This window comes from Podarcis bocagei (assembly GCF_964188305.1).
Source record: "Podarcis bocagei genome assembly, chromosome: 10".
Taxonomy (NCBI): Eukaryota; Metazoa; Chordata; class Lepidosauria; order Squamata; family Lacertidae; genus Podarcis; species Podarcis bocagei.
In genome coordinates this window covers 787682-805737 of record NC_138135.1, presented here as the reverse complement: position 1 = coordinate 805737, position 18056 = coordinate 787682, and the positions used below count along the sequence as shown (strand labels likewise).

The 18056-nt window shown below is 44.0% G+C and overlaps 3 protein-coding genes across 9 annotated transcripts in view; all 3 read left to right on the top strand.

Annotated features, from left to right (window-relative positions):
- The window catches only part of LOC308595582 (uncharacterized protein), a 163288-nt gene that overhangs the window by 39413 nt on the left and 105819 nt on the right, over positions 1 to 18056 (top strand). The window lies entirely within an intron of this gene.
- LOC308595559 (uncharacterized protein) overlaps positions 1 to 18056 on the top strand; it is a 149389-nt gene that overhangs the window by 126353 nt on the left and 4980 nt on the right. Inside the window, exons 1-3 of one of the 6 annotated variants that reach the window (XM_081209906.1) lie at positions 13767 to 13939; positions 15150 to 15322; positions 17266 to 17408. The exons of 1 other annotated variant lie outside the window; for it this stretch is intronic. The gene's annotated coding sequence lies outside the window, so the exon portion shown is untranslated. Of the gene's footprint in view, positions 1 to 13766; positions 13940 to 15149; positions 15328 to 17265; positions 17409 to 18056 lie in introns of those variants that run through there. 4 more of the 6 variants (XM_081209907.1, XM_081209910.1, XM_081209911.1 and 1 more) reach the window with 4 other exon arrangements.
- LOC308595703 (uncharacterized protein) lies at positions 313 to 7148 on the top strand. Its single transcript, XM_081210334.1, has 2 exons — positions 313 to 448; positions 4942 to 7148. The coding sequence occupies exon 2, from the start codon at positions 5065 to 5067 to the stop codon at positions 6370 to 6372; it is 1308 nt and encodes a 435-aa protein (XP_081066460.1). The 5' UTR covers positions 313 to 448; positions 4942 to 5064; the 3' UTR covers positions 6373 to 7148.

Sequence of the window (18056 nt, the reverse complement as noted above, 5' to 3'; positions counted from 1 at the left end):
TAAGCATGACAGGACCCAAAAAATAGCAAAAATGTAACTCACAGTAAAACCCTGACTTAGCAAACCAAAACAGCACTCAAGTAAGAAACAGACAAGCAGAGTAGAGTAATATCAGAATAGGAAGTGGGAGCAGGCGCATTTCAATACTGTAATTCATATATAATTCAATGTCAGAGTAACACTGGGACTAGATAACAAGCCTCCAAGTGGACGTGCCCCACCTGCCCTTCACATTCCTCTTCCGCACGGGCAGAATCTGCCTTCTGGACTGTGGGATTCACGGTTGTTCTCCTCCTCTCCATCCACCAGGGCTTGACTTCTGGTGCAGCAGAATTCCCCAGCCCCCCAAGGATTTGAGACCCATCAGCTTTCCTCACCTGGTTTAGCCGGCCGGTTGAAGCCGTTGCTTGAACCCCTGTTGCATGCTGACAGCTTCTGGAAGCCACAGGTGAGAGCTGAGTGCAGGGTGGGCACCAAGGGTGGAAAAATGACCCCAGAAGGTGCAGGACATGTCCCCCACCAAAGGAGAACTACAGCTCCCCAACACCCCATGAGATCTAGATTCAGGTAGGTAGCCGTATTGATCTGACACAGTTGAAATAAAAAAAATAAAAAATAGTCCAATAGCACCTTAGAGACCAACTAAGATTGTCCTGAGTATAAGCTTTTGTGTTCATGCACACTTCTTCAGATACACAGATGTCACCAGACCCTTGTATGTCGTGGGAGGGTGGGGTGGGGTTTTTCTCAGAAGGTACTCCTACTACCATCTCCTACTACCCTTCACTATATGAGGAAGTGTGCATGCACACGAAAGCTTATACCTAGAACAAACTTAGTTGGTCCCTAATGGGCTACTGGACCATTCTTTCTTACTTCAACTGTGTCAGACCAACACGGCTATCTACGATTAAGTACAGGTATGTCCTGCTTTTCAGTGTCACTTTAGGATAGTCAGAAGACGGGCTCGAGATCAGGCAGCACGTCATCATTATAAAGCACCATTGGGGTGGGTGTTTCCGCCTGGGATTCCCATGTGCCAGCTGCTTTCCTTCTGCTTCTCCTGCTCTCTCCATGCAATGCGAGGCATGAGGACAGAGGTCCATCTCCAAGAACAGGAGCTTCCCTGAGCACCCATTCAGCTGACCCCAAGCACCAAGCCTTGCCACTAGTTCTCTGACTGACCCAGACCACAGTCCCTGGAAAGGATGTAGACCTGGGTCTCACATTATGGTCCATATGGACCTCCTGAGGTCAGTGGGACTGTGCAGGTGATTCATGAAGATCTAGAGGTGGAAACGGGGGCAACCACTTGATTTGAAAGGCAGTCTTAGAGTAATAATTCTTGCTAAATGTAGTTTTTATCAATCTCTTTATCTCTTCATAAATCATGTTCCAAAATCTTTGTATCTCTAGACAGGACCACCACATATGGTAGTATGTTCCTATCTGTTCCTTACATCGCCAGCACTTGTTATTATTTGATTTATTCATTTTTGCAAGTTTTACAGGGGTCAGGTACCACCTATAGTAGATTTTCATAAGATTTTCCCTTATAAGGAAACAAGCCGTGAATTTTATATTTTTAGTCCATAATTCGTTCTAAATATTGGGTTTGATCGTATGTCCCAGGTCCCTCTCCCATTTTACTGTAATTTCTTTGATATCTTCCTCCTTTCTTTGCCAATTCAAAAGTAGTTTGTACATTTTAGAAAGTGTCTTTTGATTATTATATAAAATATCCTTCTCCAGATAGGATATTTTTTTGTCAAATCTTTTGGTTCTTTTATCCTTTTCAAGGGCGGCTTTTAATTGATAATACTACAGCCAGGTTATTCCCTTCTGTTTCAATTCGCTTAGGCCCTTTATTTTCGGATCACTACTTGTTTCCTCTACTAGCCAATCGCTGTTCATATTCATCCTGTGAACTGACATAGATTCCATTGGTGACAGCCACCATGGTGTTTTGGTTACTACTGATTTTTTACTCCTCTCCCATACTTCATATAATGCCCTTTTCACAATGTGATTTTAAAATCCTTTGCGGGATTTAACCTTGTCATAGCCTATGTAGCCATGCCACCCGTACACAATATCCCATCCCTCCAGATCTAGGACTTCCGTGTTTTTAATTAATATCCAGTCCTTAATCCATGTCCAACACACTGCCTCAAAGTACAGTTTAAGGTCAGGGACCGCGAAGCCTCCTTTTTCCTTCAACTCTGTTAGTAGCTTAAATTTTATGCGTGGTTTTTCCCCTTGCCACATAAACTTGGCAAGGTCCTTCTGCCAATCCTTAAAGCACTTTACACCTCTAATTATAGGTATTGTTTGGAACATAAAAATCATCTTTGGCAATACCATCATTTTAACTGTGGATATTCTCCCCCACAGGGATAAATTCAATTTTCCCCAAGTCTCTAATTCTTTTTTTATTTCCTTCCACTTCTTCTCATAATTGTCCTTATATAAGTTTATATTCTTATTGGTGATCCAAACCCCCAAATAATTTACCTTATTGGCTACCTTTAAACCTGTTGTATTTTCCAGTTGCTCTTGTTCCAACTTATGTAAATTTTTCGTTAATAATTTGGATTTTCCTTTATTCAGTTTGAACCCAGAGACTTTCCCAAATTCTTCCAGTTGTGCAAGCGTTTTTTGGATACTTTCCATTGGATTTTCAGTGGTTACGATTACATCATCGGCAAAGGCTTTAATTTTGTAGTATCAAGTTCCTAGGTTAATTCCTCTTATATTTTTATCCTTTGTTATTGCTATTAAAAGTGGTTCCGAGGTGGCAATAAAAAGAAGTGGGGAGAGAGGGCACCCCTGTCTTGGCCCCCTTTCGATGCTGAACTCTTCGGTGATCTCGTTATTTATTAGCAGTTTTGCTTTTTCGTTATCATATATCGCCCTAATTCCATTAATTATTTTCTCCAGACCTTTGAAAGTTTCCAATAGGAAATTCCATGATACTCTATCAAAAGCTTTTTCTGCATCAACCAATACCATGGCCATCTTTTTACTTGGTTTCATTTCCACATATTCCAGCGGGTCAATTATTATTCTTGTATTGTCTTTTATATGTCTATCCGGTAAGAAGCCCACCTGGTCTCTGCTGATTATTTTGTTTAGAGTCTTTTTTAATCTATTAGCCATCACCCCAGCATAGATTTTATAGTCTGTATTCAACAGGGAGATTGGTCTATAATTTTTCATGTCTGTCAACTCCACTCCCTGTTTTGGGATTAGAGTGACCAGTGCTTCTTTCCATGATTGTGGTATATCTTTCCCTCCCAGTATATTATTCATTAGTCTTTGTAATGTAGGGAGGATTACTTCTTCCAGGTTCTTATAGTACAGTAATGTGATTCCGTCAAGACCTGGTGATTTGCCACTCTTCATATTTTTTTATTACTTGTGCCATTTCATCTATTTCTATATTGGAGTTGATGGCCTCAACTTCTTCTTTTTCAATTCCTGGTAATTTATTTTGTTGTAAATACTCTTCCATTTTATTAACCTCTAAATGTTCTTATTTATATAAATCTTTATAAAAGTTTAAGAATTTTATTTTTATTTTTACTGGGTCTGTTATTTCCTCTCCTTGGTCCAAAATTTTATTTATAACTTTTTTTGTTTGCTTTTCCTTTATCATCCATGCTAACAACTTACCGGGCTTATTGGCGGACTCAAAATACCTTTGTTTTCCCCATTTAATTTTATTTTCTACTTCCTTATTTAATATACGAGAGATATGGGATTGCAATATCTTTATTTTTTGTAATATTTCATGACTTTTTGGATTTTTGATCAACTCTTTTTCATTAATTCTTATCTGGTTAGTTAGCTCTTGGATATTATTGTCTTTTATCTTCTTCAGTCTAGCCATTTCTTGTATTCCAAGACCCCTCATGTACGCTGTACTAAACTACATTTATGTCTGCATTTTGTTTCCCATTTATCTCGAAAAATTCCGCTAACTTGATTTTTTGCTTGCGTCACTCATTGGTCGTCTCTCCATATAATTTTTACTAGGAATGGTTTCAGATAATATTCCCAAAAACAAAACTAGGCTATTTATGTACGCAACGTCAGCAGTAAGGGTTGTAGTGGCAAAACACTGGAAAGATAAAAATATACCCACTAAAGAGGAATGGGTTGTCAAATTGTGCGAGTACTTGGAGCTCGCAAAGCTGACAGATGCAATAAGAGATAAACCTTAAAAAATGGTGAAAGAAGAATGGGAATATTTAAATAATTACGTAGGGGACAAGGGCTAAACAAGAAAGACCTGGCTATGTTTACAATGATACCGCATAGAGAAATGCTCCCTGATACAAAGATGAGGGATTCCTTTAGAATGCAGATAGAGAGAATTGATAAGAATAATGATCTGTTGTGAGCTTGACAGAAGTGTACAATAGATGAGCTTTCCTGCTTAGGCTCATCTTCCTTTTTCTTTTTCTTTTCCTTTTTTTCATTTTCTTTTTTCTTTTCTTTTATCTTTCCCATAGTTGCTTATGTTCTGTGTCATGTACCTCGATATTTTTTGTAGTCTTTTTTCATTTCTCCCCCATTACTATTAAGGAATTTTCCTTTGTAATTTTGGTTGTCTATATTTCTAAGCACCTGTTTACATGTACCTGTTTAAAGCAAAATAAAAGTTTAAAAAAAGAGAGAGAAGAAGAAAAAAGAAAGAAAGGCAGTCTCAGAGGACAACGGTATTCTAAGATCATTCTGTGTTATTAAAGATGATTGAGGATTATGAAAGGTTGCTGATGCATTACTACCATTTGACATCATACCATTTTCATTTCCTAAAAATTGGGAACATGGGGAGGACATGGGAGAATATAGGAGATGTTGAAATAAGAGAAGGTGCTAATGGTGGGTGATGTGTCCTTTTTTTCTGTGTTCTCTTTCCTGAAACCCAAACAGGATTTCCTTTATGCCCACTCTGAAAAAGGTGATGGAGAAGACAGAATTGCAGGGGACAGGGCACCTTTCGTTTCATTAGGAATAGCCATTAAAATGTGTGAAATGTGGAATATGCTTCACTGAATGAGCACACATAGTTCACATCAACGAATACAAAAAGGAAAGAACCCATTTAAAGGTATGGAGTGTGGAAAGAGCTTCTCTTTCAATGCAAAACTTAGAACACACCTGTGGACTCACACAGAGAGAAAGTGTTTTAAGTGCAGGGAGTGTGGGAAGAACTTCAGTCAGAGTGGAAACCTTAAATTGCACAAACGGAGTCACACAGGGGGGGAACCATTTAAATGCATGGAGTGTGAAAAAAGTTTTCATGATAGTGGAAACCTAAGAAGACATCAGACTCACACAGGGGTGAAATCTTTTAAATGTATAGAGTGTGGAAAGAGCTTTAGGGATAATGGAAAACTTAGAACACATGAACGGACTCACACCGGGGAGAAAACATTTAAATGTATCGAGTGTGGAAAGAGCTTTAGTGAAAATGGAAGCCTTAGAAACCATCAACGGACTCACACAGGGGAGAAACCATTTAAATGTATTGAGTGTGGAAAGAGCTTTAGTGATAATGGAAACCTTAGGAAACATCAACGGACTCACACAGGGGAGAGACCATTTAAATGCATGGAGTGTGGAAAGGACTTCAGTCAGAATGGAAACCTTAGGAACCATCAACGGACTCACACAGGGGAGAAACCATATAAATGTATGGAGTGTGGAAACAGCTTTAGTAATAATGGAAACCTTAGGAGACATCAACGGACTCACACAGGGGAGAAACCATTTAAATGTATTGAATGTGGAAACAGCTTTAGTAATAGTGGAAGCCTTAGACAACATCAACGGTCTCACACAGGGGAGAAACCATTTAAATGCATGGAGTGTGGAAAGAGCTTTAGTGATAGTGGAAGCCTTAGACTACATCAACGGACTCACACAGGGGAGAAACCATTTAAATGTATGGAGTGTGGAAAGAGCTTTAGTTTCAATGCAGCCCTTAGAATACATCAACGGACTCACACAGGGGAAAAACCATTTAAATGCATTGAGTGCGGAAAGAGCTTCAGTCAGAATGCAGACCTTAAAAAACATCAACGGATTCACACAGGGGAGAAACCATTTAAATGCATGGAATGTGGAAAGAGCTTCAGTTACGATTCAGGCCTTAGAAGACATCAGCGGGCTCACATAGGGGGAAAACCATTTAAATGCATTGAGTGCGGAAAGAGCTTCAGTCAGAATGGAAACCTTAAATTACACCAGCGGACTCACACAGGGGAGAAACCATTTAAATGCATGAAGTGCGGAAAAAGCTTCCGTCAGAGTGGAAATCTTAGAAAACATCAGCAGACACACAGGGAAGACACCATTTAAATCTATGGCATGTGGAAGAAGCTTCAGTCAGCGTGGAACCCTTGATATACATCAACAAACTCACACAAAAGACAAACCACATAAACGTCAGGAAAGTATATTGAGGCTCAGTCCTTGTGGAAGTCCTACATCAACAGACTTGTGGCCAGGAAGAACTTTAACAGTTGACACCCTACATACCATCAATAACTTTAAATGGAAGGATTGCAGAAAGTGCTTTAGCTATAATGTAATGTTTAAGAAATATCAGACATTCAAGCGGGAGAACCCATTTAGATATATGGAGTGTGGGACATGTTCCTCTCAGAGTCCACTCTTCTTCACGGCAATGAACTCAGAGGAAATCAGTCTTCCTGCTTCAGGGCCAGCTGAGTCTGTTTCTCTTGTCATTTTCTTGTAGCTAGGTAATTCCTCTCTAATCTGCTCTGTGTCTGTGTCTCTCCCTCCTTCTGAGACCACTGGAAACGAAGGGGATGACTTTCCCCCCTCCAGCTCCTCTTCTGAGGAAAGCTGATTGGCCTGAGAATGGATTCCCCCCTTAAGGTGGGGGACCTCAACGGAGTCCCTTCATTAGAAATGGACAGGACAGAAAGGGACAGAATATCTAGAAAAGAGAGACTACCGCATACATTTTTTCAAATGGTGGACAGCTTAAACCTAAGGGATGCATGGAGAGACAAAAATCCACTGGAGAAACAGTTCACACTCTTTTCAGAAGCCTAACAATCGTCAGGGAGAATTTATGCAATCTAGATCTCAAATAGTTTAATAATAATTTTTTTTAAAAAAACAGAGATTAAAAAACAGGACAATAACAGATCATAATCCAGTGATATTAGAATTAGAAAATAAACAAAAGGGTAATAAAAGATGGCGATTAAATGAGAATTTATTAAACGATGAAAATCTGGTGATTAAAGCACAAGAATTGTTGAAATAATTCTTTGAAATCAATAAATCACAAGACACTGATATAAGAATAATTTGGGGTGCCGGTAAAGCATTTCTTAGAGGCTTCTATATACAGCAAAATGCAGGGGAAAAGAGAGCTTATGAGAGGAACTTAGAGCAGTTAAGAGAAGAAATGGCGAGCAATGACAAAATACTAGCGAAGGAACCAAAAAATAAAAAGGTAGCACCAAAAATCAAGTTATTACAAACACAATTCTCATAGTTGTTAAGCATTGAAATCCAAAATAACATAAGATGGATGAAACAGAGATCCTTTGAATTTGCAAATAGGCCCAGCAAAATACTGGCATGGCAACTGAAGAAGAGACAGAAAGAGAGATTAATAGATAAAATCAAAGACGGCGAGAAAACGAGAAGAAATAAACAAGTGTTTTATCAACCACTTCAAAAATTTATGTAATATAGGCAAGAAAACAGAAGAAGATATAAAAAATTATCTGCAGTGGAAAGACTTACCCAGAGTGGGAATAGAAAAAAATGCATATCTAAATGCCCCAGTTTCTATGATGGAAGTACAGGAGGCTATTTCCAAAGCGAAGTTGTGGAAGTCGCTGGGCCCGGATGCCCTTACCGCCTTGCATTAAAAAAAAAATGGAGGAAGTAGTGGCTACTCCGCTGAAAGTACTCATAAATAAAATAATGGCGGAAGGAAGAATCCCGGAGTCATGGCAATTAGCACATATAACAGTAAACCCTAAACAAGACAAGAACAAAGAGAATATAAATAATGATAGACCAATATCTTTACTTAATATTGACTACAAGATATATGCGGACATATTGGCCCAGAGATTAAAAACAGTGTTGAACGAAGTCATTAGCCAAGATCAGACAGGATTCTTACCGGGAAGGAAGATGAGCAATAATGTGAGACTTGTGATTGATGCTATTGAATATCTTGACTGGAACCCAGGGAAGAAGGCTGCATCTGTTTTTGTGGGTGCGGAGAAAGCCTTCGATAAGGTATCCTGGAGGTTTGTGGAGAAGATAATTGAAAAGATGGAAGTGGGAACAAGGATATCAACTGGATTAAGAGCAATTTATCAAGACCAAAAGGTAAATTTAATAATGAATGGGGAGATGACTGAATACTTTAAAATAGAAAGGGGGACAAGACAAGGGTGTCCCCTATCTCCCTTGTTATTTGTTTTAATATTGGAGGTACTAAATCAAGTTATCAGGTCAGAGGAGGAGATTAGAGGTATAACACTAGGAAGAGTCGAATATAGAATAAGAGCACTTGCCGATGATATGATTGTAAAGATAGAAGAACCAACAGGAAGTGTAAGCAAGTTGCTGAGAAAGATGGAGGAATTTGGCAAGGTGGCAGGATTTAGGATAAAGAAAGAAAAAACTAAGGTGGTGGTTAAGAATATGGACGAACAGAGCAAAAAGAATTTGGAGCAATGAAAAATATCAATTTGTTTGAAGATAATTATAATAAGACCTGGAAAGAAGTTAAAAATCAATTAGAGATTTGGTAAAGGTTAAAGTTATCAATAAGGAGGTGAATTTCAGTGATTAAAATGAATATCCTGCCAAAGTTAATGTTTCTTTTTCAAATGCTAACAATAATAGGCAAAGTTGATTGCTTTGAGAAATGGAAAAAATGATTTAAGATTTCGTTTATCAGAGGCTTTTTGTTAGGCCTAATATCTAATGACATCCCCAGAGAGAAGAAAAATGTATTCCTTTACGCAACTGCAGCGGCCAGAATACTGATCGCAAAGAATTGGAAGGGGGAGAAAACTCATCATTATTAGAATGGCAAAACAAACTGCGAGTTTGTAGAAATGGCAAAATTGACGGCACTTATTAGAGGCCACTCAAATCAGAGAATAATCAAGGAGTGGGATGGTGTGAAGGAATACATGAAAAAATATTGTTCCGGAATTGAAATAGGAATAAGTAATGGGTAAAACATGCAGGGGTAAGCAAGAAAAGAGCAATAGAATTAATTGAATAATTATTAAACTATAACAACACAACAAGATGGAAGAAGTAAAATACTGAGATCACACATGGGTGAAGGGGAGTGGGGGGGCCTGTGGGAATTATAATATTATTTATAATATAATTTTTAAAACTGTGTTTCATTTACATATAGCAAAAGGAAGCCTAGAGTGATTATGTATATTTTAATTTAGGTAATCTATGTAATAGGCTTAGGGACGTGGGTGGCGCTGTGGCTTAAACCACAGAGTGTAGGACTTGCCAATCAGAAGGTCAGCGGTTCGAATCCCCGCGATGGGGTGAGCTCCCGTTTCTCGGTCCCTGCTCCTGCCAACCTAGCAGTTCGAAAGCACATCAAAGTGCAAGTAGATAAATAGGTACCACTCCAGCGGGAAGGTAAACGGCATTTCCGTGCGCTGCTCTGGTTCGCCAGAAGCGGCTTAGTCATGCTGGCCACATGACCCGGAAGCTGTACGCCGGCTCCCTCGGCCAGTAAAGTGAGATGAGCGCCGCAACCCCAGAGTCATCCACAGCTGGACCTAATGGTCAGGAGTCCCTTTTCCTTTACCTATGTAATAAGCTTATGTTAAAATACGAATATGGATTTTGAATTTGATGCTTGTACTTTGTTTCTTTTTGGGTTTGAGATTAAAAAAAGGAGAAGGGGGGGGAGGAGAATATTCATCTTCAGACCATTCCCTGACAAAACACATTGCCCTCTGTCATTCCAGCCCCTTTCCTTCCTTGCTCCCTTCTGCCGGTGTGTGTGCCTGACTTAGATATCTTGTGTGCTGTATTTTTCTATTGCTGAAACTGGATTTGCTCTCAGGAGCTAAATTTTGTGCCTCACTGGGGACCCAGTGAGAACTGTATGTTTTGAAAGCTCAGTAAACTATTACTGAAGAAGTCCTGCTGCCTCTGTGTGCGTTTTTGACCTCAGTGTGGGACTTGCTCTACAAGTGGCCCCTACCCTGCTGCTACTTGTCCCTGGAGTTGCTCTACTCAAGCATGCATGTGTCTGCGTGTGACTGTTTTTTTTTTTTGTTTTTTTTGCACTGTTATGGAAATGACAAGTGGGACCCACATCTTTAAAGTTGTTGCAATGTTACAAATCATCAGACCTTTATTGGCATCACTTACAAACATTCAGAATAAGTAGGCCAGTGCGATCTCGTCGCCATTTCAACAGTACAGTCATTTGCCAAAGGGAAGAAGAGGCAATCTATTTCGTCTATCCAGCAAGGGCAGGATCCTGCAGCATACTTTGGCGACAAAAAATCAAATAGAGGAACTTAGCTACTGTCTTGGGGAGCTCCTGGTCTCTCCCCTGGAGTAAGAAGTGTACAACCTCTTTCTCTGGTTTCCAGGTTGGAATGCATAGATGGTCTAAAAATTGTTGGCGGAGATCATCATAAATTTTACATTTAAGGGCCATGTGAGCTAGAGTTTCCACCAGGTGGGCATCGCATGGGCAGATCCTATCTCCTTCTGCCAAACCCACAAACCTGCCCCAAAGGAGGTTAGGAGGATTAGACTTGAACCTAGGCAGAGAAAAAGCCCTTTTTTCTTGCGGGTTAAACAAAAATTGTAAATAATTAAGGTTAAATTCCTGCACCCTAGAGAGTCGAAATAAAGAGGGGACCATGTTTTTTCCGCAGCTGAGATTAGTTCCTGAAGATCTATGTCCCACAGCCTAGTTTTTAACATGGCCTTGGCTACTGGGAAAGCCATGATGATAATGTTGCAAATATTATGCCTGAATGTATCCATTCGACTTGACAGCTCAGGGAAGATACCTAGCTTTATAAATGTGTAGAAAATCCATACTTTAACTGACTCTCCTCATTCCAACGCCATTTTGATCCTTAGAGAAAGGGGAATTTGGGCTCCACCTCCCTCCGTGAACCAAGAAGCAGAAAATCAGATCGGCAGTGTCAAACGCTCGTCCTACACTCGAGTAGGATCCTGGTAGAGACACATGCCCGACTGGCATGTTCTCTCCCTCCTGGTCATTCGTTCGGGAGCTTCAAAAGCTTCACAGCAACTGATGCCAACAGACATCGGCACACTTAGGGATCTGCAGAGTGTTTGCAGTTTGCGTAACAGAGCTCAGCAACTCAGCATTTTGGCTAATCTACTTTATTTACATATAAACACACACGGAGCACTGCAACACGGCTCCCTCTCTCTCTAGCATCAGACAGCAAAGAGAGAGAACAAAGGACAATAGTCTCACTTCAGGAACATAGTCTCCATCACTTCCCACTGTGGAGTCAAAACATACACCGTCATGTGATAGACAAAAATACCATGACTGCAATCACGGAGCTGGAAATCTAACAGGCAGCAGGAACAGGGCATCCCGCCATAATCCTCCAAGTGTAAGAGCAGAGACACAGACCCCCATCCAGGGAGTGACCAGGGGAAACAATGGACATCTGCAGAGGCAGTTGAGCAAGCCAGGTGTTCTGAAAGCCCATCTCCAGACCAGTCCTGAGGGCAAGGAGATGTCAAGAGTTTTATTGTTCTTCCGGTGATGGGGACTTAAGAGGTGTTGGGAAAGGGGTCTGATAAAGAGACCTAATGTTGGACTTGTGCCACCCTTGTAGACCCCTCCACCTTTGTGACATGCTACTGATGTAGTGATGATGTCTCAGTGATGTTCCTCCAAGTGTATTCTGGGATATTGTGGGAAGTTTTAAAAGAGGGGGGTCACCCCTTACTTGGGGTTCTTACTCCTGTGGGGACCTGTTGCACAACAATAAGAATCATGGTCTACTGACCGCTGTTTTGCTGGAGCTTCCTTCTTCTACTGACCACATGGACCCGCGGGGGAGTAGCACCCCGAAGAGCTCGGCTGTTGAGTCGTCTCTCACCCCAGAATTTTTCATTACCAATAATGATCTTTTAAAATGTTTATATTTTTTGTTGTCTGCCACACTCCAAAAAATTTCACCATCTTTTCTATCCCCAGCTCTGCTATCTGTCTCTACTCATTTTTCTTCTGTTGTCTCATATTTTTACCAACAATTTATTTCAATTTTTATTCAATTTAACACCTGCGACTTGGCCAAATTGATTAATCTTGTTGAACACCCTTGGTATACTTTCCAGTGGGCTTCTACCATTATTACCAGGTTGTTTGCAAATGCCTTAAGTTCATATGATCTTCATCCCACTGTAATAATGAATAATAATAATAATAATTTGTATCCCACCCTCCCTGGCCAAAGCCGGGCTCAGAGCGGCTAACAACAGGTAAAAATAGCCCAGTGTACAGAAAATTGCACAGTCAATTAATTAAAATACATTCTAGACTCAATTCAGAATCAAATTAATGGCAACCATCGGGTTAGGGTTCTATGAAGATTACAGAAGGAGAGGGGGGGTCGGACTGTGCTTTGGCGAAAGGCCAGGCAGAACAGCTCCGTCTTGCAGGCCCTGAAAAAAGATATATTGGTGATGCTGTGAGAACTCTATCCTGGATATGGTGGGAAAGTTTTAAATGTCAGTGTCGCCCCCTGCTCTGGGATCACTCGCTGTTGTTGAATCTGTTGCACAGCAATAAAGAATCTCAGTCTACTGACTGCTGTTTTGCTCCAAATTGTTTCACTGGAATTTCCTTCTTTTACTGACCGCACAGACCCGCAGGGGACTTGGACCCTGATGAGCTGAGCTGTTGAGTAGACTCTCAACCCAGAATTTTCCTTATCAAAACCTTTCTGCAAATGGCCTTTGCAACACAACTCCCTGGATGGTTACAAAGTAGACACATTTTCCTCTTTGCAACTGATGCTTTCGCTTAGCCCCGTTTCCTCAATGAATCCTCCGATTTCTTGATGAAATAGAACTTCTGCCAGGAAAACCTGAGCTGAAACAGAACAGAGAGCAAAACAGCAGCCCTGTCTGACCCCCGTCAGCCTCCAGTCACGTGGCAGGAGATTCTTCCTGAGCCCCCCCCCCCAATCAGTGATGATCCAGATATGATCTATTGATGATCCACATTATCCAAGCAGACTGGGCCAAAAAGCAGGTCTCTAGGCCTGAATGAAACGGGTCTGCGATGATGGATTCTGGAGTCAAGAAATCCTCCCTTTCCGATTATCTCTCAGGCTGGCCAGGAAAAGGCAGCGAGCAGGAATCCTCAGGCATCCCGACGGACAGACAGACTTGTCATGTTGCCAAAACACGAACTCGGAGTCTGATCTGATTTCCAGGTACAACGCATTTTGTGACTTCGCTGTTTGATTGTCGGGATCAGCCCCTCCCCCCTCCCCTGATCCCAGAAGGAAGACGGGGGGGGGTTGCCTCTCCTCCTTCCCCCCCACCCGCTCAAAACTTTCCCTCCCCTCCCGGCACATCCTTCTCTCATCCCGCCCACACAATCCCAGATCCCGCCCCCAATACATTGCTCCTCCTCCTCCTCCTCCAATCCGGCTTCGCTCCGGAAATGAGGGGGGAGCCCCCCTCCCAAGCTGCCTGCTTCTCACGCAAGTGGAGCTTCCACTCCGGATTGCTGCTCTGCCCCGTAGATCTAGGGGGGGGGGCGCTTTCGGAAAGGGGGGGAGGATGGGAAGAGGAGGATCCCCGCCCCACGTGGATGTTGCAGGAAAGAAATGAGAATCGGAGCGAGGACAAAGAGGTAAAGGGGCAGCGGGTGGCGGAGAGGGGGGGAAAGGACCCAGAGACCCCTCCAGCTCCCCCAAGCGCCTTCCGTGGGGCCTGGATCCCGGCACGCGTGCTGCGAAGGGGCGGAGATGGGGCGCCCACCCACGAGGACTCCCTGGGGCGCGGAGAAGCGGGCCAGGAAAGGGTTAAGGGGTGCGGGAGGCGCCTGGATAGAGACCCCCCGTGCCTCCCTTGCTCCTGTCGGGGGGGGCTGCGAATGGAGAGGTGTGGCGCGCAGGGCGAGGGGTGACCCGAGCCAAGGGGGCCTTTGGGTGCAGGGGAGACTCCGGGAGAGAGGGAGGGGGTCGAGGAATGGGGGGAGGGAGGGGAGCATCCCTGGGTCAGAGAAGGGCAGCAGGGGGGGGGGAGATAGGAAGACCAGTCTTGGGGGAGAAGTCTCCATCGTGGCGCCCGCTGGGAATATCCGGAGCGCTGAGGGCTCCGCGCAGAGAGAGGTGGGCCACGAAAGGGTTAACGGGCACGAGGGATAGAGACCCCCCTGTCCCTCCCCGGCTCGTCTTGGGGGGCCCCTCCGGCTGGAGAGATGGGGGCGCAGGACGTGGGGTGAGTGATGCCAAGGAAGCCTCTGGATACAGGGGAGACTCCGGGAGAGAGGGAGGGGGTCAAGGACGTGGGGGGAGGAGGGAAGGCAGCATTGGCAGGGGGGGGAGAGATAGGAAGACCAGTCTTGGGGGGTCTCCATCGTGCCTTCCTTGGGGAATCTCCGGAGGGGCCGCCTTGGCTTCTCCCTCCCGCCCAGGAATGCCCCCCCTTCAAGGCGACCAGAGAGGGATCCCTGGAAAGTGGGGGTTCTGTCCCCCCACCCCTATTTTCCTGCAGTCTCCATCCTCTTCCCACCCCATAAGCCCCTGCCCTGTCCAGACGCAGCGATTCTGCCCAGTCCAACCTCTGGTCCCCTGGAGAGGAGAGGAAATCCCGAGAGGAAGAGGGGAGGGGGGAGGCCTTCTCAGAAGCGGCTCTTGGTTTCCGCAATCCCACCCAGGAAGCAGCCAGAAACCTTTTCCTCTCTCTCAGGCTCCCATCTTTAAGGGTCTTTTCCACTGAGGATGAGGATAATGTACACCTGTCATCAGAAACAGGGGTGCAGAGTCCATGGAATGGCTCTCAGGATTGATACAGAAGTTGCACCTCAAAAGCATTTCTGTTCCTCTCGTTCTTTGTAGCCAATGTCAGAGTGACTGACAAGCTGAGATACAACCCATCATCATCCGATGACAGTGACTGCCTGAATCTTCCCAGTCAAAGGACCCATTTTCATGATAGACAGTGCCTGTGGCTGGAGGCTCTACACACCGGGTGTGCCTGTGCAGGCCAAAGACTGCCAGTATTAGTACAAGTGAGGTGTGTGTCATTCCCAAATTTACAGACTGTGTGTGAATGAGAGTTTGTGGGTGGGATTATAGTTTACGGCAACCCTGTGATTTTCTCCACCCATAACATTTCGTAAGCTAATATTGCAGTACGAATTCCAAAATAACTACAAAAAATCACAAGATGATAATAATAGTACACTGGTACCTCGGGTTAAGAACTGAATTCGTTCTGCAGCTCTGTTCTTAATCTGAAACTGTTCTTAACCTGAAGCACCACTTTAGCTAATGGGGCCTCCTGCTGCCCAAGACAGGTGTTGATCATCATGTGAGCTGCGCACAGGTGGGCTGAAGCGAGCTACTGCCATTCCTGTGGAGCCTCCTTTTATTGACACAAGTATGCAAGCCAGGCAAATACATTTTTGGGCTGTGACCTTTACATCTTCCGTCCCAAAATCGTGGGGTGGTACAAAGCTATTTTGGCACCTGTTCCACAGCGTCATTTCCCCCTTGCTCAATGTATGATGAAAGGAGACAAATGTCTCATGGAAAAGGGTTACAGACAGGACACCGCAAACTGCTGAGATCGCAAAAGGTCAGGCAGAGGTGGAACGATGTACAGACAGCTGTGGCTTGTCGGGGGGGGGGTTGCCCTGCACCCCAAGGTCACGCGTGCAGGCAGATTGTGGCTGCCTGCTGGTGGAAAGTGTCTCCCTCCGGACCCCACTGTCCACTCCGCAATATCCCTACACACCAGAGCAGGATTTCTGTTCTCATCCTGAAGCAAAGTTCTTAACCCAAGGTACTATTTCTGGGTTAGCAGAGTCTGTAACCTGAAGCACCTGTAACCCGAGGCACCACTCTAGATGTTATACTATTAGTATCTTCCCCAAGCCACTCTGGGCAGCTTACAGTACATATAGGTAAAGGTAAAGGGACCCCTGACCGGAAGGTCCAGTTGCGGGAAACTCTGGGATTGCGGCACTCATCTTGCTTTATTGGCCGAGGGAGCCGGCGTACAGCTTCCGGGTCGTGTGGCCAGCAGAACTAAGCGCTTCTGGCGAATCAGAGCAGAGCACGGAAACGCCGTTTACCTTCCCGCCAGAGCGGTACCTATTTATCTACTTGCTCTTTGATGTGCTTTCGAACTGCTAGGTTGGCAGGAGCAGGGACCAAGCAACGGGAGCTCACCCTGTCGCAGGGATTTGAACCGCCGACCTTCTGATCAGCAAGTCCTAAGTTCTGGGGTTTAACCCACAACGCTACTCGCGTCCCTACAGTACATATACAAGACAGTAAAATATCCAAAAATTAAAAACCTCCTGATACAGCTGTCTTCTAAATGTCAGATAGTTGCCTGTTTCCTTGCCCTCTGAAGGGAGGGCATTCCATGGGGCAGGAGGCCCTCTGCCTGGTTCCCTGGAACTTCACTTCTAGCTGCAAGGGAACCAGCAGAAGACTCTCGGAGGCGGACCTCCCTGTCCGGACTGAACGACTGGGGTAAAGATGCTCCGTCAGGTCCACAGGGCCGAGGCTGAGGAGGGCTTGAGGTTGCAGATCTTGCTCCTCCATAATGATCGATGTATAGATAGCAGAGTAGGAGAAAACACTCAGAGGCAGAAAAAAAAATCAGCTGAGAAATTTATTACTGAAGACAGATAAGCATGACAGGATCCAAAAAGATAGCAAAAATGTAACTCGCAGTAAAACCCTGACTTAGCAAACCAAAACAGCACTCAAGTAAGAAACAGACAAGCAGAGTAGAGTAATATCAGAATATGAAGTGGGAGCAGGCACATTTCAATACTGCAATTCATATATAATTCAATGTCAGGGTAACCCTGGGACTAGATAACAAGCCTCCAGGTCGACGTGCCCCACCTGCCCTTCACGTTCCTCTTCCGCACGGGCAGAATCTGCCTTCTGGACTGTGGGATTCACGGTTGTTCTCCTCAACTCCATCCACCAGGGCTTGACTTCAGGTGCAGCAGAATTCCCCACCCAGCCCATCAACGATTTGAGACCCATCAGCTTTCCTCACCTGGTTTAGCCGGCCGGTTGAAGCCGTTGCTTGAACCGCTGTTGCATGCTGACAGCTTCTGGAAGCCACAGGTGAGAGCTGAGTGCAGGGTGGGCACCAAGGGTGGAAAAATGACCCCAGGAGGTGCAGGACATGCCCCCCACCAAAGGAACTACTTATCCCCAACACCCCATGAGATCTAGATTCAGGTAGGTAGCCGTGTTGGTCTGACACAGTTGAAATAAAACATTTAAAAATAGTCCAGTAGCACCTTAGAGACCAACTAAGATTGTTCTAGGTATAAGCTTTGGTGTGCATGCACAATTCTTCAGATACACTGACACAGATGTCACCAGACCCTTGTATATCGTGGGAGGGTGGGGTGGGGTTTTTCTCAGAAGGGTACTCCAACTACCATCTCCCACTATATGAAGAACTGTGAATGCACACAAAAGCTTATATCTAGAACCTAAGGTGCAGCTGGACTATTTTTTTACTTTTTTACTTCAACTGTGTCAGACCAATATGTCTACCTACCATGAAGAACAGTTATCTCCTTGCCTTGAATATCCTGCCTTTCAGATTAGGATAGTCCTCTGTCAGAAGACAAGCACAGGATCAGGCAGCACATCATCATTATAAAGAACCTTTGGGGTGGGTGTTTCCGTCTGGGATTCCCATGTGCCATCTGCTTTCCTTCTGCTTCTTCTGCTCTCTCCATGCAATGTGAGGCATGTAGA